The sequence below is a fragment of the Microcaecilia unicolor genome, chromosome 5, assembly GCF_901765095.1.
Source record: "Microcaecilia unicolor chromosome 5, aMicUni1.1, whole genome shotgun sequence".
In the NCBI taxonomy this organism is placed as follows: Eukaryota; Metazoa; Chordata; class Amphibia; order Gymnophiona; family Siphonopidae; genus Microcaecilia; species Microcaecilia unicolor.
Window position 1 is genome coordinate 163,171,914 of NC_044035.1, and position 24,762 is coordinate 163,196,675.

Genomic DNA, 24,762 nt, shown 5'->3' on the forward strand with positions numbered 1-24,762 from the left:
AGGGGCGTATATAGAATATTTAGCACCAAAATTCTGAGGGCATTTCCAGACTGACCGTTGTTTGAGACAATGATTTTCATATTTTTTACCCTCCACCTTCACCTGCCTAGAAGGGTAACCTGCTCACAGCAGTTCACTTGAAATGCCAGTACTTGATGCAGTAGTGACATGGGGTCCTTCCAATAAGAGTGTGGCAGAAGATGGCAGCCTACATAGTATTTCTTCACGCTGGTAAAATATCATGCTCCTCTGACTCTCTATGAAAATTGAACCATATCAAATGCAAAATTAACTGTTTTAGCTGCTCTGGCAGTGTTAGCATGCCTCTGGATGCTTCTGACACAATTGTAAATATTTATATCCTTGGCGGTTTCCCGTCTCTGAATTGTTCTAATTAATGCACAGTGAAAACAGGAGAAATTCACCACCTGGAGAAGGACCCAGGAGTTATCATCTGTTTCCTGTACCTTGTGCAACAAAAAGACCAGAGGATGTGTTTTAAGTGTCACCAAGTTGCTTACAGCTATTATTATTAAAAGATGTATGTTTCTAGAACTGTATACTAGATTATTTTTCTAGCTGTGTTTCTGGGGCTCTCCTTTTCCTAAGTTGATTTGTCATGTTTGTATTATTAGGAGAAGCATTTACTTTGGATGAAAAGCTGGCCAGTTTTAATTTCTTTTCTAATGGACACAAATCTACTTGACAGTGGGAAATTGTTGTGAACTGTTCATTTCCCTCTGGTACACCTTTCAGAGTTTACAATCCTGACAACCCTGTCAAACTGTCATCGATGTGACTGCTAGCTAGAGGTGCAGATTCATAGCTGAGCAAGAACCCCTGACTGATGTGATTGGCATGTCTGCGCTCAGTTTTCTGGGCACACGATGCAGAAAAGGCATTTCCACCAAAGCTAATCCTGTGCAAACCCCCGAGTTAGACACCAGTACACATTCTATAGAAATGGATGATAATGAGGCTACTAGCTGTTCCACCCCATGCAGAGAACTGCTGCAGAAAACTATGGCAAGCACAATGCAGGAAGAAGAATGCCAGGTTTCCATCTTTATGGATGACACCAAAATCTGAAATAGGGTAGACACCTCTGATAGAGTGGATAACGCGAGGCGGGACCTAGCAAAGCTTGAAGAACGGTCCAGAGTTTGCCAGCTAAGATTTAATGCTAAAAAAATGCAGAGTCATGTATTTGAGTGGCAGAAACCTGAGAGAGCGCAAAAGAGGAGCGGGATTTGGGGGTGATTGTATGAGGTAGACACGTGGAATGGCCTCCTGGTGGAGGTTGTAGAGACAAGGACTGTGTCTGAATTTAAGAAGCATGGGACAGGCATGTAGGATTTCTTAACAGAAGCTGATCATCCAATCAGAGAGCTCTATTTGAATGCAGATTAACATGCAGACACTCATGGGAATGTTTAGTGAAAAACACCGGACTAATTTGCATATGATTTAAACAAATCTGAGCATATGACAACCAAGTACAGACTCCCAGCACCTGAATTCTGCAATTAGATTTAAGGCAAATACTTTTAAAACTTATTTTTAGCACTTTTAAAATTTCAGGTTCTCTTTAATTTGAATGCTGTGTCAAGCTCTGAAACTCACCCTGACTGAGGAGCTAGCCCCAAACTGAAGCATAAATAGCAATCTGGTTGTATTATCACATAACTTGAAGAGCGTGCCTGCCTCAATTAATACTGCTCCTTTGCATGAAAAGGGGAGGGCAGTGGAGAATCACAAGTTCAGATGAAAGATTTTGCAAGTGAGCAGAGGGATGCGGGGCAGTGGCGCCCCTCGAAGGCAAGCGCTTACCTCGCTTACTGCATCAGCACGGCCCTGCAGATGCTAACTGGATAACGCAGGTGGTAAGTGTTCTGCATTAATTTTACAGTGCTGAGTGTGCATCATAAGCACACGGCCTCCAAGAAAAAAAAAAAGGAAAATGTCTTTAAAAAGGACCATGTTGAACAAGCAAGGAGAAGGAACCTTGCTACTAGTGCTGGACGAATATTCATTATTCATATTCGGCTAAATAGTGATTTAAATTCAAATATAAATAATCCGAGTTTCTACTGTGCTAAACCCTACTGAAATAAACACTTGATCTCTGATTTCACGTTGCTTCTTTTATTATTTCTTATATTAAAGTTCAATGCCCACTATTCGTATTCGGCTGAATAATATTTTAATTATTTATATTCAGCCGAATAGTAAAATATGATATTCTTTACAGCTGTACTTGCTACAGTGGTTAATCATCCACTCTCTTAAGGAAATCCTTCCTCTTTTCTCCATATGTCGTATGCCCTGGCTGTGTCTCGTTTAAAAGAGAAAACCTTCTTTTAATTTCCTTTCATAGCATGAGTTAGGCACCTGGGAGCTTGCTCACTGGCCCTTCTTCCAGGTTCCTCAAGCACCTGCTCTTTCCCAACTTCAGCCCTATTGCCTGCTGGGAAACGTAGTCTGGCTTTCTCCACCCTCAAGCACATGTTCCTTCCAATTCCAGCCCTACTTCCTGCTGGGAAATACAGTCAAACCCCCTTTTAAAGTGACCCACTTAAAAGTGCCTAAACTTGAACAGAGGACTTTCCCTGTTTTTCCACTTTTCTGGCTGCATTCATGGTGGCCTCAAGGCTACAAACCACATTGTTCACTTTGAAGCCTGCTAGCCTCCCACACTTTTTCAACTCCCAAACCAGCAGTGGTAATGTTATATATACCTATTATTGTTTTATATTTTCATTATAGTTCTCTTACTGATTTGCTTTAAAAGTTTGATTTAAGCCACATTGAACCTGAACTTGTTTGGGATAATGTGGGGTACAAATGCCATAAATAAATAAATATGGGCTTTGTGCACAGGAGAGTCCCAGTGCGCTAAACCCAGATTTTAACGCCCTTTAGAAAGGGGTTCTTAGTACAGGGTCGGGCAACCTTGGTCCTCGAGGGCCGCAACCCAGTCGTTTTTTCAGGATTTCCCCAATGAATACGTATATAATGTATTTACATGCACTACCTATATTGTATGCAAATAGATCTCATGCATATTTATTGGGGAAATTGTGAAAACCCAACTGGCCCATGAGGTTCAAGGTTTCCCACCCCTGCCTAAGTAAACAGCCCCCTAAATATGCTGCAAGAACGTGCATTCAGAATGTACACTACTGCATGCTGCTGGCGTCTTACTACAATTTAGAAACAAAAACCTGCTAACCAATTAATTCCAGTGAGACTGCTCAAGCCATGGAGGCAAGAGATAGAGAGGGGAAGGAAGACTGCTTTGTGTTAAGGACAAAATTTCTTGGCATTTATTGCCAGTATAAAAATTCAAAAGCCTAAAGTCCGTGCCTCCAAACAAAGCAAAAGAGAGCTCATTGATATCAAACAAAGCAAAAGAGAGTTCATTGATATCCCCGGGGTGTCAGCATATATTTGATGTTTTCTATTGCATTGTACAAGGATTGGCAGCAGTATAGTAGTGGTTTGTTTCCTGGTTATATGAGATATTGTTCATTCTCTTTTATCCTAAGGAATATTTATAGTATGGTGAGACCTTCTGTGCGATATATCTGCTATATTTTCAGTGTTTTAGTTTCAGTGAACTGTCCTTGGTTTTTTTGGTGTTTTTGTTTTGGTAGAGGGCTTCCTGCTTTTGTCTTGTTACTTAATCTACAAACCCCCATTATAATTAAACTGTGGCATTCGACCAGTGATTGCTAATTTAATTCCCATAATTACAAAACAAGAAATCACTCTGTTTTGTATGTATATACAGATACAGAACGAGCCATGTAGATCTGAAGCAAATTAAATGGAAAAAGAGCAAAACTGCAACAAGCTAGCTTTCACCTAGTCACAATGAACCTAACTATGATCTTGAAGATCTATGTTTTTTTACCAGGCAGGTCAGAGTATCCAGTTTGTTCTTCACTTTGAAACCACATATTCTGAGGGCTCATCCCACCAACTAGAACTCAGTTGGACTGCAATATGGGTTTAGCATAGTTGATCCCTCAGCCTCTGTGGTTTTGTATGAGGAATATAATCATCTCTAAGCTCCCTGGCCATTTGTGGAGGAATTTTCAAAATAATCTCTCTGCCCTTGAAGAAGTTAATAATGACCAACAGGTGCCACTTGCTGCAGAAAGAAGCCTCTCCCGCCTCCAAATTTGGAACAACATAGAGACCCGTCTGTGCACCCTTGGAATTGTGGCTATGTCTCACTAGAGGAAGCTGCAGGCTGGATGGAATGAGTAACCAGGAACAGGTGGAATCAGAGCCCTGTGAATACTCTCTAAGTGCTGTCATTATTTACATGACTCCAGATGGTTGGAAGAACCTTCCCTGGCTCCTAAGCAATCAAGGAAAGGGAGGGGAGGAAGTCTCATTGACATCTCTGACAGTTCTACATTCAATGGATCAACAAATCTGCATTTTACCCAGAGACGTCTGTTGAAATTCATTCCAGAGAAAAAATTAATATTAGGGTCAACAGTCAAAGACACAACCACCATATAAAGATAGGTGCATGATTTATATACTGATCTTTACACTAGATATTCAGTAGTCCTGCATAGCTAAGAAAGTTGAATAGACTGTCTTAAAATTAAATTAATAACTTTGGTTTAAAGACAGGAAGGCTGTTTGTGCAGTCCCCCTCTGAACACCACCACAAATTTGGGCCTCACCTCTGGAACACCTCCGACCGACTTCCATCTTATACAGAATAGATAACTTTTGGACAGGCAAGATTATTTTTTCCTATTTTTTTCCTATTTCCGCCTATTTTTGGCAGACCAGGCTTGTACTGCACTAGCAAAACATCTGTAGATTGAAACCTAGTGTTACTTGAAAAGTTCTGTAGGTGGAAGCCAGTCAAGGCCTATTTTGCTGAGCTCTTGGTTTACAAGCATGGAGACTTTAAATCTACTTCCATCTGTTAAGTACATAAGTATTGCCATACTGGGACAGACCAAAGGTCCATCAAGCCCAGCATCCTGTTTCCAACAGTGGCCAATCCAGGTCACAAATACCTGGCAAGATCCCAAAAAAGTACAATACATTTTATACTGCTTATCCCATAAATAGTGGATTTTCCCCAAATCCAATTTAATAATGGTCTATAGACTTTTCCTTTAGGAAGCCATCCAAACCTTTTCTAAACTCTGCTAAGCTAACCGCCTTTACCACATTCTCTGGCAACGAATTCCAGAGTTTAATTACTCGTTGAGTGAAGAATCTGGAAAAAGGAGGTGATAGTGCCGTTGTATAAGTCTCTGGTGAGGCCTCATTTGGAATACTGCGTGCAGTTCTGGAGACCGCACCTAAGGAAAGATATAAACAGGATGGAGTCGGTCCAGAGGGTGGCTACGAAATTAGTAAGCGGTCTTGAATGCAAAAAGTATAGGGACAGGCTTATGAACCTCAACATGTATATGCTGGAAGAGAGGAGGGAGAGAGGAGACATGATAGAAACATTTAAATATCTCAAGGGCATTTATGTACAGGAAGAGAGCCTTTTTCAAATGAAGGAGAGCTCAGGAATGAAGGGGCATATGACAAAGTTAAGAGGGAATAGGCTTAGGAGTAACCTAAGGAAGTATTATTTCACAGAAAGAGTGGTGGAGGCATGGAATGGCCTCCCGGTGGAGGTGGTGGAGTCTAGGACTGTTCCAGAATTTAAAAAGGCATGGGATAAGCATGTGGGATCGCTTAGGAACAGGAAGAATTAGGGGTTACAGAGGATGGGCAGACTGGATGGGTCATATGGCCTTTATCTGCCGTCATGTTTCTATGTTTCTAATTCAAATTTTCTATGTATTTCCTTGCATCATACATAGACACATGTATCTATCAGCCTGATATTCAGAGTGAGTTATGTGTTCATAATCAGGTGGTGAGTACATCATTTGCCTATATTTTCAGAAGTTATGGGGTAAATATTCAGCCGGTGGCAGTCAGCGTTTTTTCCCCATCACCAGCTTTATGCCTGGAGATTCAGTGCTGGGCTATGTCTGGGCACCAGCACTGATTATCTGGTATGTGTAGCTGGCTGGCACTTAACTGGTTAAGGTCCAGATGCACAAAACTTAATGATCCAGCAGCATGCTTTTTATACTGGTTCTAGCCTGTTTTGCGAGCACAGAGTTCAGCGAGACATGCAGAAAGGGGCTCTGCGAGCTCTTTTCCTGAGAATTCCGAGAATTGTATGCAAAGTTATTTTAATGAGCTAATTACTATTCAAATGTGCATTCCGAGTGATGCACAGCCATTTTCCTAGTGATGCACAGAAAGGACCACCCACTTTTAGGATGAAATATTTACTGGTGGTCAGGAGCTGTCGGTACTGCTGCCTGCATAACTTCAACCAGAATCCTGACCTCCTGGCTGCAGGGCTCACCGCCTGGCAAAAGGGTCTCTGCTTCACAGGGCAAGTTTCAGAGGTGTTCAGAGTATTTCCTTCCCATTACAGTTGAAATTCCATCCTTAGCTGCAGCTTCCTGGATGGCTGAGGAGAGCTGTAGCATCCCTAGAGCCTGCCCCCCCTACTCTCCAAGCATGCATGCATGTAGCCCTTTGCTTTCTCCTTCACCTCGCTCTCCCTTGCTTTGTTTTCTCCTTCGCCTCGCTCTCCCTTGCTTCCCCTCCCTGCCTGCTTGCAAAGTCAACATTGGCTCCCTGGCTGTACTGCTGCCGAGGTGCAGATTGTGCAGGTCTGGCTGCAGGCCCAGGAGAGCGAGTGCTGCTTACACCAGAGGAGCAGCTGTGGCAGCAATAAAAGAAAAAAAGTTTGAAAACAACAGCAAAAAAAAAGCTACACACTGTTTTTCATACACACATCTTGAAAGACATCTGTAGCGCCATGCTAAACGACTGGCTGTTCTGTGCATACTCAGGTGACCAATGGGCTCCCCCACCAGGTTGAGCTGATCACTGTTTTTGCGAGCAGCTCATTTGCATCCCATTTCTTTTGAGCATCGCTCGCTATTTCCAACTTTCTTTATAGTCAGATAAATGGTTTAATCATATACAGGTCAATATTCAAAGTGATTTAACCAAGTAGGAGAGGCTCCAGCCCAATTAAATCGCCTGTGTAGAGTTAACCATTGATATTCAGGGGCACTTAACTGAATAGTGCTGCCAAATATCAGCACCAATTCCTAAACTGGTTATTCAGTGGGTGGTCCATGGGCGGAGTCAGTACATAACCGGTTAAGTGCAGATATACAGCATTAACCAGTTAGTTTAACCAGCCAAATAGGATTGCTTTATTGCTTTTTTCGGCGCCATATATAGAATTCACCCCTATTTGTTTAGCAGTAATATTCAGCCACTGACTGGATAAAATCCATTTAGTTAAGCCTGCCAAATAGCAGGCCTATGGTGAGATTAATACATATATTCAATGCTGTTAACTTAAAATGGTGTTGCATAAACTTAATTTCGGCCTCTATACACTCACAAAATCATTCTACTGAACTATTTTCCATCAAGGTATTAACATGAATGAAGATGAAGTAACTTAGAAAGAAATATAACAGTTTTCAGCCTTTTATTAGTGAAAATAATTAAATGCTTTCCACATTTGCTCTATTCAAATTTTTGCGGCTCCTGAGAATCTCATCTGTTAATACAGTTCTTTAATCACAGGGCAACAGAAACATTTTAATTGCCATTGATTCCATCATTGTATCGCACAGTTGTGTTATTTGTTAGTAGTATATAGCATCAGGACTGATTAGCAAATTCCAGCATCACGCTACACCCCAAAGTTCCCTACCTGGTGGGCAGCTGCATCTCTGGGGGGCGTCTCGAGATTGTCGCAGTTTTGGTAAATGAGACCTCAATTTCTGAAAAGGCAAAAAAAAAGCAAAATGAAAAATGAGTCAGGCATGTGGTACTCATCAGAAGATGATGTGAATTTGCTGATTCTTTGAGAAAAAGCAGGAGATTGGCTCCAGATCAATCAGAAAATCAGCTCAAAGTCCTCCGCTATGACTATCACTTTCCCTGATTAACATCAGAAGTGACTCATCTTGAAATATAGTTTCCTTCTTTGGATGGGCAAAGAGGCTACTGAAATTCTGAGAAAAGAGAGACCTGCACAACTCATATAATGTGGAATATGTTTCAGCAAGTCCAGTGATGGAATCAGTTTACAGTGCTGTATCTCATAAACAATTCTGGTTTATGCTTTTATGTTTTGGACACTACAATTAAACTTTGAACACAGCTGTGTTTTTTGCACACAGCTCTGCCTTTCTGCCCTTACTGTCTTTTGCAAATGAGGCCCCACAATATGAGCAATTGTATAAAGTCGGCACTAGCACTTACGCACGTGAATGTACACTAACCCGTGACTGTGCCAGAAGCGTGCCTAAGCGCTGTTTTGTAAGGGTGGGTGTGACTTACATAGGGCCCTATTTACTAAGATGTGCTAGCGTTTTGAAGGGCTCTTTTACTAAAGCGTGCTGAAAAATGGACTGCGCTGGTGTAGGCGCGTGTTTTGGAAGTGCACAGGTCCATTTTTAAGTGCACCTGCAAAAAAGGCCCTTTTTTTGGTGGCTGAAAATGGACGTGTGGCAAAATTAAAACCAGCGCACATCCATTTTCGACCTGAGACCTTACTGCCACCCATTGATTTAGCGGTAAGGTCTCACACATTAACCAGGTGGTAATCGCCAGTGCACATACACTGCCGATTACCGCCCAGTTAGCGCCATGCGGCAGAAAATAAAAATGATTTTTTTGCTGCATGTTTTGGATGCGCATCAAAAATAGAATTACTGCCTGGGGCACGCAGTAGCCTGGCAGTAGTTCTAATTTGATGCATGTTGGATGTGCATAGGCGCCCATGCACCTTAGTAAAAGGGCCCCTTAATGCATGCTAACAATTAGTGTACACTAAACGCTAGAGACACCCATGTATTCCTACGGGCGTCTCTAGCATTTAACATGCGCTAATCATTAGCGCGTGTTAAAAACGCTAGCGTGCCTCTAGTGCGGCTTAGTAAACAGGGTCCATAGTGCGTAAATACAAGGGAGAGTATACAAGGGCAGGATATTACATTACATTAAGGTCTCATAGTCCACTACAACCAACAAGTTTCAGGTAGATAACAATAAAAAGAGCGTACTCTGGATAGTTGTACAAAAATAGTCGCAATCATCAACCTTTAACATCTATGGATTAAGAAAAATATTTTCTAAAAAGGGAAGTCTATAGCAGTGGTGTAGCTACATGGGGCCTGGGCCTCTGGTTTTGCTGGCAGGGGTCTCCAACCCCCGCCAGCTGAAGCTTTCTCTTGCACCGGTCTCCAGCGCCATCGCGTTGCCTGCCCTGCTCTCTTTTCCCCCTAACGTCCTGCACCTTCCTTTTAATGCTTCTGCATAGGTCCCACCATACATTCTCTCAGGGCACCAAACTGGAAGCAATCTGTTGTAGAATTGCCACCCTGGTGAGTCTCTATACATGGCCCTGCATCCCTTGCATCCTCTGTGGGCTTCCCCTAACTGTTAAATTCAGCAAAAGCATTTTGTTAAAATCCATTTCATTAACCCATACTGTCACTCTGCACTTCTCATTGTGACAGCAGATTGTCTTCTACTGAAGTCTGTTGCAGGGATGTAGCCAGACACCCAATTATGGGTGGACATGAGCCCCAGTGGGTGAGCACGAAAATTCTGCTCCTCTCCCCCCTGTGATTGAGGGTCTCATAACTGCACTCCCCCAAGCCCCCGGTACCTTTTAAATCCTTCTCGTCTTCGCCGGAAATGAGCAACTTACACCCTCTGCTCGTGCTGGCCTCACGACTTCTTGCGATGCAACTTCCTGGTTTCCCGAATAGGAAGTTGTGCCAGAAGGAAGGAATAGGGCCAGAACGAGCAGTAGGTATGAGCTTCTGCTCACTGCCGGCAAAGAAGAGGAGTTAAAAGGCAGGGCCGGTCTTAGGCAGAGGCGACCAAGGCGGCCGCATAGGGCCTAAGGGGGCCCCGCTCAGCGTGCCTCAACTCTGCCTCGTGCCTCCGCTCCGACCCGGGACCGCATCGAGTCACTCAACCTCTCTCCAGCCATAGACAGATAAAGCATTCCTGGCATACCTTGTACACTGTAGCACTGTGCTGGATCTTTTCTTAATATTTTTCCTTATTTTCTCCTTTGTTATGAGAATTGGAACTACTAATTGTAGTGGACTTGAACTGAATAATTTCTGGGGAGGGGAAGTTTCATGATGATAGCATTGTGCTTACTTCAATCAGTTTTTTGTACAAGTTTAGCTTCATTTGTCTTTATTTGAAATTTAATAAAGAAACAAAATGTCTAAAAATGGAATAATCTTATCAATGGGGTGGAGCTAGAATGGGGCCCCACCAAATTGGTCTGCACAGGGCCCCGCACTTGCTAAGACCGGCCCTGTTAAAAGGTACTGGGGGCATGGGAGAGTGCAGTTAAGAGACCCCCCTCCCCTATTGCCAGAGGGAAGAAAAGGGAGTGATGCTGGGAATCTTCAGCTGGCAGGGCTTGGGGATTCTCACCAGACACATCGCTGTTGGGTGGGCCTGTGCCCATCCAGGCCCACCCATGGCTAGGCCACTGTTGGAAGAAAAGAACCATTCAAGAGGTGTTTGCTTACTCTCACACATCCTAACAAAGCAGGAATTTTTCTGATCACACATTCACTCCTGGCACTGAATAAAATGGAGCGAAGCAAAGCAGCAGTTTCTACCAGATCAATAACAGACAACATAAAACATTAATTAGATCCATCTAAAATTAAAATCCTAAACAACAAAAAAAAGGGTTAAAAATAATGATAATGTTCTAAAGCCAAGGGCTGCTGCTCCTTAGTCGAACAACAGGGTTGTTAAACTTCCAAACAATCTCTTTTTGAAATCCAGCTCCTTACCATCTGGCAAGAAGTGGGAGTAGAACAAGCAGGCAAACACAGCGAAGGTGACAACAAAGATGATGAAAAAACATTCAACGGACTCAATGAGTTCACATCAGAAGTTTATGTACTATGTACGCTCCTGTTTTGTTACTGTGCATTTGTTGCGACTGACTGTGTATGCTCCTGTTTTGAACATTTATTAATTGGTTGATTATTCAAAGACGTTATAGAACTCTCAGAAATTTAATACTTGCATACTACATGGACTCCTGAAGCAGGCCTCTGCGGCCGAAACACGATTTGGGTCAAGTCCAGTACTTTTCGTGAATTAAACTTCTGATTTGAACTCATTGAGTCCGTCGGATATATTTTCATCATCTCTGTTGTCACCATCGCTGTGTTTGCTTGCTTGTTTTGACCAGCGCAAGGGTTCTGTGTTCTTTTGTGTTTGTCAAAGTGGGAGTAGATCAGAGCAGATCAAAACAATGGAAAAGTTGCTAAAAAAAAAAAAAAAGGTTTATAATGTAAAATCCAGCCAATATTGAAACTTATTTAACCACCCAGAAACAGACCCTGACTGGTTAAATAAATAGCTTGTTTGCAGCTAACCATGAATATTCATCGGGACTTAACGAATATTTGTAGTTAGTATCTACCGCCTACCCGGCTAACTCAGGGGACATATACAGTTAAGGACCGATATTTAGCGCCTGACCGCATATGATAACCTGTTAAATCGGGCCGCATAAATAGCAGTACTATCTTTGACCAGTTTGACTTAAGCTGTCAAGCGTTGAGTATTGCCTTAACCAGTTTAGTTTTAGCGGCTAAAATTAAAACCGGATAGTCAGATATGGCCTGGTACTGATTATCCAGGTTTAACGCAGGCAGTGGACATTAAAAAAAAAAGAAGCCCATTGTCAGCTGAATATCAGGTGATAAGATTTTTATTGCCATTTTGAAATATTTCTATTCCAAGATAACCAAAGACAGACACAAAATAAAAGGAAAACAATACTGCATGAAACAATGAATTTAGTATTTCAAAGCACTTATCCAAATACTACTACTACTACTATTTAACATTTCTAGAGCGCTACAAAGTGTACACAGCGCTGTACAAACACAGAAGAAAGACAGTCCCTGCTCAAAGAGCTTACAATCTAATAGAAAAAAAAGTAAAGCATTTAAATTAAAAATATTTAAGCAGTCAAGCACAAGAGAACAGTCACAGAAGGACTGAAGATATTGAAGGGTGGTCAGTGTGATTAGGTGTAACTCTGGTTGGAGTAGTGGGAGAAGGTGATAGAAGAATAGAAATGGGTGATGTAAAAGTAATGAGTGGGTTGATAGGGAGGTTATATAAGACATGTCACTCTAGGGGTGGGTGGGTAGAGGGGTAGGGTGGGCGGGACTAAGTCTAAAGCAGGAGAAGGTATTCTCTGCAGCCTATCTGTGAGATGGAAAATGCTCTCTGAAGCTGCTGCTATAAGTTGTTAGTTTTCTCTCCCTGAAAGAGATCCAAACCACACCCACAAAGTTCAAACTGTCTGAGGGAGGGTGAGGGGAGGAAATAGTGGCAACTGTTACCAGGTAAGTGCTGCTGAACGGGATATTCAGAAAGCACGATCAGGATAGCACCTCTGAATATCTTTACAGGTCGCTTCACATTATGGGCTTTATTCTACAAAGGTTTTGCTCCTAAATTTTTGTTCTTAAATTACGAGCATAATCTATTTTGGAGCATAGATTATATTCGTAATTTAGGAGTATAAATCTAGGAGCAGAAATTTTAGAAGCGTAAATTTGGGAGCACAACCTTTATAGAAAAAGGCCCTATGGGGGCAATTCTCTGTAGATCGCCTAGAATTAGATGCCAGGATGATGCGGGCTAAGCGCAAATTCTATATTGGCAATTACAGACATAATTGCCTTATAGAATACAAGTCTGCAGCTACACACCTAAGTTTAAGAGTAAGCACTTACGCTAGCTCAATGTCTTGTGTAAATGTTTGCATCTAACTGCTTGCAGTTAGGTGTGTATTTATTTATTACATTTGTACCCCGCGCTTTCCCAAAGATAGCAGGTGTAATTGATAGTTTTTATTAACCTGTGCGCACAAGTGCTGGGCATGCGCCTGATTCACTCATGCCAGTCCCAGGTTCACATCCCCTTGCAGCACACTTTGAATTTCGTGCACACAGTTTATAGAATACTAATTTAGGGCAGCTATGTGCCTAACTGCTAATTAGTGCCTAGTACATAAGTGTTGCCATACTGGGACAGACCAAAGGTCCATCAAGCCCAGCATCCTGTTTCCAACAGTGGCCAATCCAGGTTACAAGTACCTAGCAAGATCCCAAAACAATACAATACACATATATCCAGAAATATTAGGAATGCCTTTTGTTATATCACTATCATGTATTCCATTACCATGTAACCCCAAATCCTTCTGTAACACCAAATGTCAATTCTCTTCTCATTTCCACTATCCATGATGTATTGTAAGCCACATTGAGCCTGCAAAGAGGTGGGATAATGTGGGATACAAATGCAATAAATAATAAAATAATAATAATAATAATAATAATGCTTATCCTAGAAAGAAGCAGTGGATTTTCCCCAAGTCCATCTTAATAATGGCTTATGGACTTTTCTTTTAGGAAGCTATTCAAACCTTTTGTAAACCCCGCTAAGCTAACTGCTTTTGTCACATTCTCTGGTAATGAATTCCAAAGTTTAATTGCACATTGAGTGAAGAAATATTTTTTCCAATTTGTTTTAAATTTACTACTTTGTAGCTTCATTGTGTGCCCCCTAGTCCTAGTATTTTTGGAATGAGTAAACAAGCGATTCACCTCTACCCATTCCACTCCACTCACTATCTCTATCATATCTCCCCTCAGCTGTCTTTTCTCCAAGCTGAAGAGCCCTAGCTGCTTTAGCCTTTCCTCATAGGGAAGTTATCCCATCCCCTTTATCATTTTCGTCGCCCTTCTCTGTACCTTTTCTAATTCCACTATATCTTTTTTGAGATGCAGTGTCCAGAATTGCACACAATATTCAAGGTGCGGTCGCACCATGGAATGATACAAAGGCACTATAATTTCCTCATTTTTGTTCTCCATTCCTTTCCTAATAATACCTAACATTCTATTTGCTTTCTTCGCCACTGCTGCTGCACACTGAGCAGAGGGTTTCAACGTATCATCAATGATGCATGTGGGAAAGAGGAACCCGAACTTTAGCTACGTGATTCAAGGTTCCACATTAGGAGTCACCAACCAGGAAAGGAATCCAGGTTTGAATCACGTAGCTAAAGTTCGGGTTCCTCTTTCCCACATGCATCACTTTGCACTTGCTTGCATTAAACATTATCTGCCATTTGGATGCCCAGTCTCCCAGTCTCGCAAGGTCTTCTTGCAATTTTTCACAATCCTCTTGCGATTTAACAACTTTGAATAACTTTGAGTCATCAGCTAATTTAATTACCTCACTAGTTACTCCCATCTCTAAATGATTTATAAATATGTTAAAAAGCAGCGGTCCCAGCACAGATCCCTGGGGAACCCCACTATCTAGCTTTCTCCATTGAGAATAATGACCATTTAACCCTACTCTCTGTTTCCTATCTTTTAACCAGTTTTTAATCCACAATAGAACATTACCTCCAATCCCATGTCTCTCCAATTTCCTCTGGAGTGCCTGCTAAGAAAGTCCGCCTCCATATTCAAGGACCCCACAATGTGAGCTGTCTACAAGCAGAGAAGATTTTTCTCTGCCTCCACCACCAGCGGATGACTGGGGCCCTGCCTTGTTTATTGATATAAGCCACCACCATTGCATTGTCAGAGAAAACTCAGACCAGGGCCGCCATCAGAAAGGGAGTGAAGTCACATAAGTCATTCTGCACTGCCCTGAGCTCCAAGCTATTTATTGACCATTGAGACTCTTGTTCCGTTCAGGTGCCCTGTGCCAGATGGAACCTGTAATGAGCTCACCAGCCCGACTTGCTGGTGTCCATTGTCACCACCTTCCACTGTGTTGTTGGAAAGGGAGCTCTGACAGTCAAATTCCTGGGTAACAACCACCATTGCATACTCCATCTGGCAACCAGCATTCAAGGAAGATGAAGGTTGTACTTCCATGACACCAGAGACCAGTGGCTGAAAAGAGATTTCTGTAATGGCCGCATGAGCCTTTGCCCATGGCATCAGTTCCATTGCTGCCATCTTTCATCCCAGACCCTTGGCCTGTCTTGACTGAGAAGACAAATCTGTTGAACCGGGTTCGACCTCCTGCGCTCCATGAGGAAGATTCTCTCCCATTCTATATAAAATAGAACACACAGATACTCCAGCATCTGCAAAGGAGTTAGTTTGCTCTTCTTGAAATTGATCACCCAACCCGTCAACTGCAGAAGATGGAAAACTTTGTGCATTGCCGCTATGCTGTCCGAATAGGATGACTCACGAATGAGTCAGTCGTTGAGATACAGGTGAACTCTGATTTCCTGGCACCGAAGGAAGGCCGCCACCACCACCATAACTTCTGATGTGGTGGCCATATGGGTATATGCATGTTACCTTCATGTGATCAAGGGTGGTGAGAAATTCTCCTGCTTGAACTGAGGCTATGACTGCTCTTAATGTCTCCATGAAAAAGCAGGACACTTGGGAGGCAGCAGTTTAGACCTTTGAGATCTAAGACCAGGTGAAATGTGCCTTCCTTCTTTGGGCCAATGAAGTAAACAGAGTATCTGCCTTGTCCTTGTTTGGCCTGGGAAACTGGAACAATGGCCCGGAATGCCAGCAAGGAAACCACAGTGGCCTGAACCTTGACCGCCTTGATTTCCTTTTGACACAGAGACTGCAAGTAGAGAGGAGCAACTGAGGCTGTAAAATGGCAACTGTTCTCTACACATGATCAGTCAGAGGCTGCTCCTCACTGCCAGTCAGCCCCGACAAAATGGCACCTGTTCCCACGCTCTCCTGCATCAAACTGCACATTGGCCCTGCTGGAGAGCCCAAAGACCCTGGCATATTCAGATGATGGGCCAAATCCAAAGATGTGCCACTGACTACCATTTCCTCCGCATCCTGAAGGATTCCTGGCTTGTATGCACTGCAACGCCCTGACACCAGCCAGTGGGTCCCACAGCAGGACACCACAACTGCCTCCACAAGAGTCAACATTCACTCCAACTGTCACAAGTGCAGCACAACATGTCCGAAATGATGGTTCAGGATCCCTCCCCTGCACCAAGTAGAAATTGCAGCCCTTCGCTGAACTGCTCGGACTTGCCACTGGCAGCTGCTCCCCCCAAGCTCACAGTCTTCTACTACTACTACTATAAATCATTTCTATAGCCTTCACAAATCTTACCGCAGAAGAGAAAGGTTCAGGACTGATACTCCGTCCCATGCTCTCCAGCAAACTTCTTTCCTTCTCCTTTCTTTTTTTTTAAGTTGTTGTGCTGGAAAAGGAGAGCTCCACAGGAAATAGGAAAGAGGTGAAGAGAGGGAAGAAGTAAATTCGTGGGCACCAGAGACAGGGATCTGAAGCCCTCCAGATATGACTCTGCAGACTCAAGCTACCTGCAAAGCTCAACTGGGGACCAGTTGACCAACTGGACCAGAAGGAAGTCACTCAGAACCAGAGGCTGAAAAGTGTGTTCATCCAACTGCTGGAGATAGAACATACTGAGGAGTTAGACTGGATGCCAAGAGAGATATCTCAGCTTAATTTTAAGTTCTCTATTTTTACCTGCTGGTTGATGGACACAACTATCCCACAGATTCTGTAATAGTGGGAAGCTATGTAATGCAAATTCCTGTTGAATACAATGAAAAGAATTGGGGTTCTTGTTTAGGTATCTGCTTCTCAACCAGGGATACTTTAATATAGAAATCTTGAAATTTAGTCACTGTCTCCATCGTGAAACTGCACAGTTGGATCACAGTATTCTCAAGCATTTCCTCAATCCTGGTTAGCAAATGTTCTCAGAAGCTTATCAATGGTCTCCTGAGGACTGATAACCTCCTTCAGCAGTAGCCCAAGATGTAGCATACTAATCACCACCTCAGTCAATTGCACAACAAAGCAACCCTCTCTGGTGATTGGGACACTAAGGTGTCCTTTAACAAAGGTGCAGGAAAAAGGGCCCTTAGGGTGCCTTTACATGGGTCTTTCCCGCGTGCTAAGACCATTTCCTTCCACAGCTAGAAAATAGCCAATTTCCAATTTCTGGCACTAATGGCCATGCAGTAATATCGTCATTAGCAGGTGGCCATTAAAAAAGATTAACACATGAACTGTTACCACCTACTTTGTATGTGAAAAAGGCTCACGTGCTAATCACATACTAATCAGCGTGTCGGCACTGATTAATGTAGATACACCCACTCTCCACCCCCCTAGACATGCCCCCTCCGTGAAAAAAATTTAGAATTTTCTTAGCATGTGATGTGCATGTGTAGAGTGCAAAACTACATAGCTATCAGCGAATCCTGCATTAAGCCCTTTCAAGTTCCAGTAAGTGCGCGCTGGTATTTACTGTGGCTTGGTAAAATGACCTCTAAGTCTGGAGATAACTTCGAGCAAGTTCTTGAGTTTAATTATCAAAATTTGGGGGGTTGGTTGCTAGGAGTGTACAAGTTATTTGAGATGGGGTGCAAAGAAGCTACTAAGTAATAAATTTAAAATGAATCAGGAAAAAATATTTCTTCACTCAATGGATAATTAAACTCTGGAATTCGTTGCCAGAGAATGTGGTAAAAGCAGTTAGCTTAGCATGGTTTAAAAAAGGTTTGGCTAATTTCCTAAAAGAAAAGTCCATAAGCCATTATTAAGATGGACTTGGGAAAATCCACTGCATATTCTAGGATAAGCAGCACAAAATCTGTTTTACTGTCCCGGGATTTTGCCAGGTACTCGCAACCTGGATTGGCCACGGTTGGAAACAGGATACTGGGCTTGATAGACCTTCAGTCTGTCCCAGTATGGCAATGCTTATGTTCTTATGTTGAAAGCTTGCCTATGGCACCTAGTAACCTTGCACCAGTTGTGTGTGTGTGTGTATATGTGTACATGCATGTGTGCACTCTGGCTTGGAAGGTGTTACTTGAGGGCATGAATCACCTTTCATTAAGTTTATTTATTGATTGATTTTGACATTTATATCCTACATTTTCCCATACAACATTTAGGTTCAATGTGGCTTACAGATACAAATATTTAGAGAAATATACTGTATAGTGCAGTTGACTGCAATTAAGCATAATGTATTTTACAAAAATCTTATGTCAAAACAGAAAAAACATGCAAATTGTTTCACAATGTTACAGAATGATTAAATTTTAAATTTAGTGTTTAAGAAAGATATACAGAAATATTTAAAGACCATATAAGATTGGATTAGAATTAATCTTTTTGTTGTAAGAACTTTTTAAAAAGAAAGGTTTTAGAGCCCTGTTTATAAAGCTGCGCTGTAGGTGCCCTTAGTGATTTCCAGAAGCTAATATAATCTGGGATAAATTTGATGTTTTTTTAGTAATGAATTCCATCACTTAGTACATTGATATGAAAAATCAGCTGAAAGGACCAATTTATATATAATCTTCATACAGTAGGGGTCGTGAAGAAATAGGAAGTCCCTGGATCCTCAGATGGAATGACGAGCGGGAAGTTCAATCAAGTGAAGCATGTAATCCAGTGTCGATCCATAAATGACTTGGAAGGCAAATACACATAATTTATAAGCTATCCTAACTTTAATCGGAAGCCAATGTAATGAATGAAGCAACGCTGAAGTTTTGTTAAATCGTGAAACATTACAAGTCTTGCTACTGTGTTTTGAGTAGTTTGTAATTTTTTCACTATTTTGTCTTTGCAGCCCATATAAACCGTGTTGCAGTACTAGAGTTTGAACTAAGTTTCTGAATAATTCTTTAGAGAAAAGAGGTCAGATTCTTTATGGAGACTGTTGGGGGTCGGGGGACTAAGAAAGCAGAAGACACCTTAACTGGTCCAAGCTCTCAAAACAGTTAACTGCACCACTTGAAATGCAGTTAGCTTTAGGAGGGTTTACAAAAATTGTATATCTGTCTGTAGAATGCTGCCTAATTTACCCATCTGTTTACTAAGCTGCACTAGCGTCTGCCTGTGCTAATGCTGACACAGCCCATTCGGTTTGAATGGGCTGTGTCAGCATTGCCACGCAGCTTAGTAAACAAGGGAGTTAGTCTACTAGCACTTTATAAATGATAATTAGTAGTAACAGTTAATATGATTCATGTTATGCTATTTTAATATTAATGAGCTGATGTGAGTTTGTTTCTCCCATGCTACAGAGAATCTTTTGGCCTTAATGATTAACACAAGCCTGTGCACTACCAATAAAAAGCATCTGATGTTACAATGGCATTAAAGGACTTAAGTTCCCCCTCCCATAGGAAAGCTTTTGTATACAAGGGAGGGAGATTTAAATCCTCTGTTTTCAAAACAGAAGTACATTGCATTCAGCCAGTAAGCTGTTAGGACACCCTAGATTATGAGTTTCATTTGCAAGTTTTCTTCTATCTAATTTAAAAAAAAAAAAAAACATTCTTCCAACATGACTATTTCAGTACCACTAGTTTTAGTACAAAAGCAAAATACTTCTTTGATTTTTGAATGCACCTGCTGGTAAATGTACTGAAGTGAAGGGATAATTTTTGCACCTCTGCAAACTACAGGATCCTGTTTCCAACATGAAACAGAGCCAGGCATATTGTAGGCAGGTGCAGGGCAAACTCTCCCCTGCACTTCAGTGCCAATGCACCTTAAGCTATGTATCATCCTTGCTGTTTCAGTCCTGGGCCCACACACAGCTTTACCACTGAATTTAAACACTGACATGCAATACGCTTGCTAATTTATATGGCTATGTGCCTCGATACTGTCTTGCAACACTTTCTACCACTTAGATCTGGGATCCCACATGTTCTTGGTAGGCTCATTTCTGGTCTGCACCCTCCCTTGAGAATTAAGTGGTCTTAATCAACTGTACCAGCGTACTTAACTCTTGACCTGAAATGCCTCATGCTATTTCTGGGTCTCCCCTGCGCATGGGCCATCAAACGTGCTGAATTGTGTGCTGTATCTTTAGGAATATACAAACAAAACACAGCTAACCTGACACATTGTATTTTTTAAAAATCTTGTCTCGGGTGAATATATTTAAGCATTTCCTGTGCTTGAAAAAGGTTGAAGAGAAGCTCTACACAGGTCATGGAATTACTGTGCATTTCTCTCTCCAAGTCTTACTGCATATCTTCACATAGGGGTCCTTTTACAAAGGCGCGCTGAAAAATGGCCCGCGGTAGTGTACATGCGGGTTTTGGACGCACGCAGAATCATAACTGTAAAAAATGGCATTTAAAAATTTTGGCCGAAAATGGACGTGCAGCAAATTCAAAATTGCCGCATGTCCATTTTGCGTCTGAGACCTTACCGCCAGCCACTGACCTAGCGGTAAAGACTCACGCGGTAACAGGGTGTAATGACCTACATGCGCCAAATGCCACTTGTCGCTCATCCGATACGCGCGGCTGAAAATAAAAATTATTTTTTTCGGACGCGTGTATTGGATGCACGCCAAAAATGAAATTACAGCAAGAGCCATGTGGTAGCCGTGCAGTAACTCCATTTTGGCGCGCATTGGGGGCGCGGCTTAGTAAAAGGGTCCCGTAGTGACCTCACTGTATAACATCTATACCGGATCTCAGCAAGCTGACCTGTAGTACTGATGCATGAAAGGAAGAAAAAGAACAAGTTATAATGTCACACGTTGCCCATAATAGAAATGTGCCCATCCTTAGCATAAGGATGACGGATAATGATGGTGCAAGCAATTGTGCAGCTACTTTTGGCAAAGATAAAATCCCTGGCACAGTTATAGGCCTTTTCTTAGATTCACACACACACTCACACAAAGATCCACACACATACAAAAACGCAGACATACACACAGGCAGACTTAAAGAAGACACAAATGTGCCAAAGCCACAGCCACAGAAACACACACAGACACACACGCACAAAGACACATACATACAATGACACATGCATCATCCAGCTCCTGACACCCTAATGCAGCCCTAGAACCTTCTCTCTGATGTAACTTCCTGTTTCCACATAGGAGGGAAGCAGGAAGTTATGTCAAAAAGAAGGCTCAAGGGTTGGAACAAGCAGGCTGTATGAATCGCTGCTCGCTGCTGCCAACTTCTAGAGACAAGAAATCTTTTTAAAGGGCACATGGGGGAGGGGTCAAGAGACACAAGGGAATATGCCTGGTCGCTGGCTAGAGAGGGAACAGGAGGGAGAGATGCTGGACTATTTCCGAGGATGGGGGGGCGGGGGAGAGTAGGTAAATGCTGGACTATTTTTTGTGGGGGAGGGAAGAAGGTAAAAGTTGGACCATGTGTGGGGGTACAGGTGGGGTGGGGGGAAAAGAAATCTCCTTCACTGTGGTCATGACTGATGGTTATTTTTGTGGACCATCAGAAAATGGGTGAATCAATTTTCCAAGTGTAAAACAGAACACTTGCACACCACACTCAAGTTCCTCATTGGTCTATGTTTTTTTGTATATAAATAAACTTCACTGTGAACCTACTTTGCCAGTCAGTATAAGATTTCAAAGTCTCTTATATATTGAAGGGGGAAAAGGGATGGAAGGTACCACTAGACACCAGGGTTGGAGGGAGAGGGAGGCTGCCACTAGACTATTAAGGATTTTTTTTTTTTAATTTAGGAACAATACTGTTGAGTGAGGTTTGGTCAGATTTGGGAGGGTGGGGGCGAGAGGTTTAGTAAGATTGGGGGGGAGGGGCGAGATCGGCCCAATGCAGATCCTTCCTATCAGTTGCTGTGCCAATCATATAATTAATCATGCTTAAGAATTTTAATTGAAATGCAGCACTAGTTTTTAGATGTCTATTATTTATTTATTACATTTGTATCCCACATTTTCACACTGATTTGTAGGCTCAATGTGGCTTACATAGTGCCGGACAGGTGTTTGCAGACTCCGGCGTAAACAAATACAAGGTGATGTTATGGTAGGATAAGGTTCATGTGGTAGGACCACATAAAGGAATCGTGCAACGGAAGAGACGTGTAATGTCTATTACAAACTTTAGTGCTGTTGTGTTGCATAGATCAGGCATTTATGTTGAACAGGTGAGTTTTTAGTGATTTTCTGAAGTGTAAGTGGTCATAGGTAGTTTTCAAGGCTTTTAGTAGTGCGTTCCACAGTCGTGTGCTGATGTGGGAAAAACTGGAGGCGTAAGTCGATTTGTATTTGAGTCCTTTGCAGCTTGGGTAGTGTAGATTTAGGTGCGTTTCGTGTTGATTCTGATGTGTTTCCGGTTGGTAGATCGATCAAGTTTGTCATTTATCCCGGTGCTTCACCGTAGATAATTTTGTCTATGTGATACACACTTGTAGATGCTGGTATTTCCACCTGGAAATTGTGAATAGGGCTTCTAAAATAAAACCCAAAATATATGAGAGGTTGTAGATACACATTCAGTTTACATATTTTTCAGTTTGTTCTTTTATTATATATTTAACTCACTTGGCTATACGGTATTCACCTTTTCTTCCTCTTTGTACATACATTGCTTTCCAACAGATCGGTGGGAAAATCGAATATTCCTTTCTCTCCTGAATCAAACATACATAGCTTGGAAACATTTTTAATCTGCAAGGCATCTCTGAAGGGAAGTAGCTTATAAATAGGACAAGTAAACTAGATGAATTAGAAGCCTCATTGTACTTTCTTGGCATGCAACAAATGCTTCAGTCTATAGGGATACAAGTACTTCCTACATAAGAACATAAGAGTAGCAATACTGGGTCAGACCAATGGTCCATCTAGCCCAGTATCCTGTTTTCCAAACAGTGGCCAAGCCAGGTCTTTTGTCCGATGTGTATAGTATCAGGATTTGCAGTTCTCACTTTTAAAGCAAGGCTCTCTGATTTGGGCAAAACAATTTAATGCTTTTCCACCTAAAATAGCTTTTATGTTTCAAGTAAGATTATACAAGTAGGGTTTCCGTTCTTACATGTCTATATACAGTGGGGGAAATAAGTATTTGATCCCTTGCTGATTTTGTAAGTTTGCCCACTGACAAAGACATGAGCAGCCCATAATTGAAGGGTAGGTTATTGGTAACAGTGAGAGATAGCACATCACAAATTAAATCCGGAAAATCACATTGTGGAAAGTATATGAATTTATTTGCATTCTGCAGAGGGAAATAAGTATTTGATCCCTCTGGCAAACAAGACCTAATACTTGGTGGCAAAACCCTTGTTGGCAAGCACAGCGGTCAGACGTCTTCTGTAGTTGATGATGAGGTTTGCACATATGTCAGGAGGAATTTTGGTCCACTCCTCTTTGCAGATCATCTCTAAATCATTAAGAGTTCTGGGCTGTCGCTTGGCAACTCGCAGCTTCAGCTCCCTCCATAAGTTTTCAATGGGATTAAGGTCTGGTGACCGGCTAGGCCACTCCATGACCCTAATGTGCTTCTTCCTGAGCCACTCCTTTGTTGCCTTGGCTGTATGTTTTGGGTCATTGTCGTGCTGGAAGACCCAGCCACGACCCATTTTTAAGGCCCTGGCGGAGGGAAGGAGGTTGTCACTCAGAATTGTACGGTACATGGCCCCATCCATTCTCCCATTGATGCGGTGAAGTAGTCCTGTGCCCTTAGCAGAGAAACACCCCCAAAACATAACATTTCCACCTCCATGCTTGACAGTGGGGACGGTGTTCTTTGGGTCATAGGCAGCATTTCTCTTCCTCCAAACACGGCAAGTTGAGTTCATGCCAAAGAGCTCAATTTTTGTCTCATCTGACCACAGCACCTTCTCCCAATCACTCTCGGCATCATCCAGGTGTTCACTGGCAAACTTCAGACGGGCCGTCACATGTGCCTTCCGGAGCAGGGGGACCTTGCGGGCACTGCAGGATTGCAATCCGTTATGTCGTAATGTGTTACCAATGGTTTTCGTGGTGACAGTGGTCCCAGCTGCCTTGAGATCATTGACAAGTTCCCCCCTTGTAGTTGTAGGCTGATTTCTAACCTTCCTCATGATCAAGGATACCCCAAGAGGTGAGATTTTGCGTGGAGCCCCAGATCTTTGTCGATTGACAGTCATTTTGTACTTCTTCCATTTTCTTACTATGGCACCAACAGTTGTCTCCTTCTCGCCCAGCGTCTTACTGATGGTTTTGTAGCCCATTCCAGCCTTGTGCAGGTGTATGATCTTGTCCCTGACATCCTTAGACAGCTCCTTGCTCTTGGCCATTTTGTAGAGGTTAGAGTCTGACTGATTCACTGAGTCTGTGGACAGGTGTCTTTCATACAGGTGACCATTGCCGACAGCTGTCTGTCATGCAGGTAACGAGTTGATTTGGAGCATCTACCTGGTCTGTAGGGGCCAGATCTCTTACTGGTTGGTGGGGGATCAAATACTTATTTCCCTCTGCAGAATGCAAATAAATTCATATACTTTCCACAATGTGATTTTCCGGATTTAATTTGTGATGTGCTATCTCTCACTGTTACCAATAACCTACCCTTCAATTATGGGCTGCTCATGTCTTTGTCAGTGGGCAAACTTACAAAATCAGCAAGGGATCAAATACTTATTTCCCCCACTGTATAGTCCCATTTCCCCCCCCCCCCCTCACTGATATTCAAAACTATTTAATCGGCCAGACATTAAATAGCATATCAGCACCTAACAGCTAACATTCAGCAGGAGATAACTGGTTATCTCCCATTGAATATTATC

At 42.3% G+C, this 24,762-nt stretch overlaps 1 protein-coding gene across 3 annotated transcripts in view; it reads right to left on the bottom strand.

Moving 5' to 3' along the window:
* Positions 1-24,762, bottom strand: part of COL13A1 (collagen type XIII alpha 1 chain) — a 1,024,165-nt gene that overhangs the window by 929,002 nt on the left and 70,401 nt on the right. For all 3 annotated transcript variants that reach the window (XM_030203528.1, XM_030203531.1, XM_030203529.1), the window contains exon 2: positions 7,799-7,868. In XM_030203528.1, the coding sequence (XP_030059388.1) occupies positions 7,799-7,868 (70 nt within the window). The remainder of the gene's footprint in view (positions 1-7,798; positions 7,869-24,762) is intronic.